At 33.6% G+C, this 1,406-nt stretch overlaps 1 protein-coding gene across 1 annotated transcript in view; it reads left to right on the forward strand.

Moving 5' to 3' along the window:
• Positions 1-714: 714 nt before the first annotated feature.
• The window catches only part of LOC107845091 (protein SRG1-like), a gene marked incomplete at its 3' end in the record, with an annotated part of 4,302 nt that continues 3,610 nt past the window's right edge, over positions 715-1,406 (forward strand). Inside the window, exons 1-2 of the mRNA XM_047405818.1 lie at positions 715-1,111; positions 1,220-1,404. Of these exons, the coding sequence (XP_047261774.1) occupies positions 824-1,111; positions 1,220-1,404 (473 nt within the window). The remainder of the gene's footprint in view (positions 1,112-1,219; positions 1,405-1,406) is intronic.

A 1,406-nucleotide genomic window follows, 5' to 3' on the forward strand; every position in this document is an offset into this window, starting at 1 on the left:
CGGAGACCTGCACTCAGCCTCATTGGACCAAAAAATCATCTGATTTTTTGAAGAACTAACTTAGCAAAATCTATGGAGAGTTTTTCTAAAAGAAAAATTAATGGAAAATCGTTCATTGATATCATAAAGATAGAGACTAAGGATGATGAATCCTAGATAACATTTGAAGCTGTGTTTGGGAGACATTATCGGGTCAGGTCAAACCGAGTTGGGTTAATTACAGGGTCGGGCCCGGCCCACTTGACACCCTTAAGTTGGATCAATAATTAGCTTTTCCTAAACAAGGTTTTCTCTCTTTTTTTTTTTTTCTTGTCCCAAATTTGCTAACTTAATATTCAGTACCTTTTCTTTTATTCTCCTATTTAACTTGCTGGTATTATTTAATTTTATTAATTTTTATATATTTAACTTTAGTAACTATTGTATTCTCTGATTAATTAGAAAAGGTTTATTTAATTCTGTAAAAATATTTCATATTGCTGCTATAATTTTTAACTGTTCAGAACTACGTAAATGTTATTTCTGTATTATTCTTAATTTTTAATACTATTATTTTGATGATAAATCCGTAATTTTATTATTGGGTTTTAAGAGATTTCATAGCTGTCGTCTCGAAAATTGTGGCACTGGAATTTTATCCTACCTCTGCTTAGGCTTATATCTAATTAATAGTTGCAGGTGGAGTTCCGAATTCACGTGAATCCATGTTTCCTCTCTAAAAGGATCATATACATACTTTTGATATCTAATAGTGCAACCAATAATCAACAGACTTACTAGTCTCTAATTCTATACATATTTTAGCTATCTAAAAGTTCTCTTGATGAAGACGAAGGTGGAAAGAAAGTCATCTATGGAAGAAGCGAAGTTGAGAAAGCTAGGACGTGGTCCTTCGAAAGCTCCTAACGTTCAAGAACTGGCAAAACAACAACTAGCAACCATTCCGCCGCAGTATATTCAAGATAATCTAGAAAAGACATCATATTATAATTCTTCCATGTTATTGCCTCAGATTCCAGTGATTGACATGGAACAACTGTTGCATGGTCATGATCATGATTCAGAGCTTGACAGACTTCATTTTGCTTGCAAAGAATGGGGATTTTTCCAGGTACTCCCAATTTAACGTCACATTTTACTTTTTAGTTATCCGAAAAATAATAATACTAATGTATGTCACATTAACGGTACTCTTAATGTGTCGATCTCTTGCATGCAGGTAGTGAATCGTGGGGTGAGTATATCGTTGATGGAGAAAGTGAAGTCAGAAATTCAAGCATTTTTCGATCTACCATTGGAAGAGAAGAAGAAGTTTGAGCAACAAGAAGGGAGTATTGAAGGATTTGGTCACGACTTTGTTTTTTCTGAAGAGCAAAAGTTAGACTGGATTGACTTGTTTTACATAA

Source organism: Capsicum annuum, unplaced genomic scaffold (genome assembly GCF_002878395.1).
Source record: "Capsicum annuum cultivar UCD-10X-F1 unplaced genomic scaffold, UCD10Xv1.1 ctg81729, whole genome shotgun sequence".
Taxonomy (NCBI): domain Eukaryota; kingdom Viridiplantae; phylum Streptophyta; class Magnoliopsida; order Solanales; family Solanaceae; genus Capsicum; species Capsicum annuum.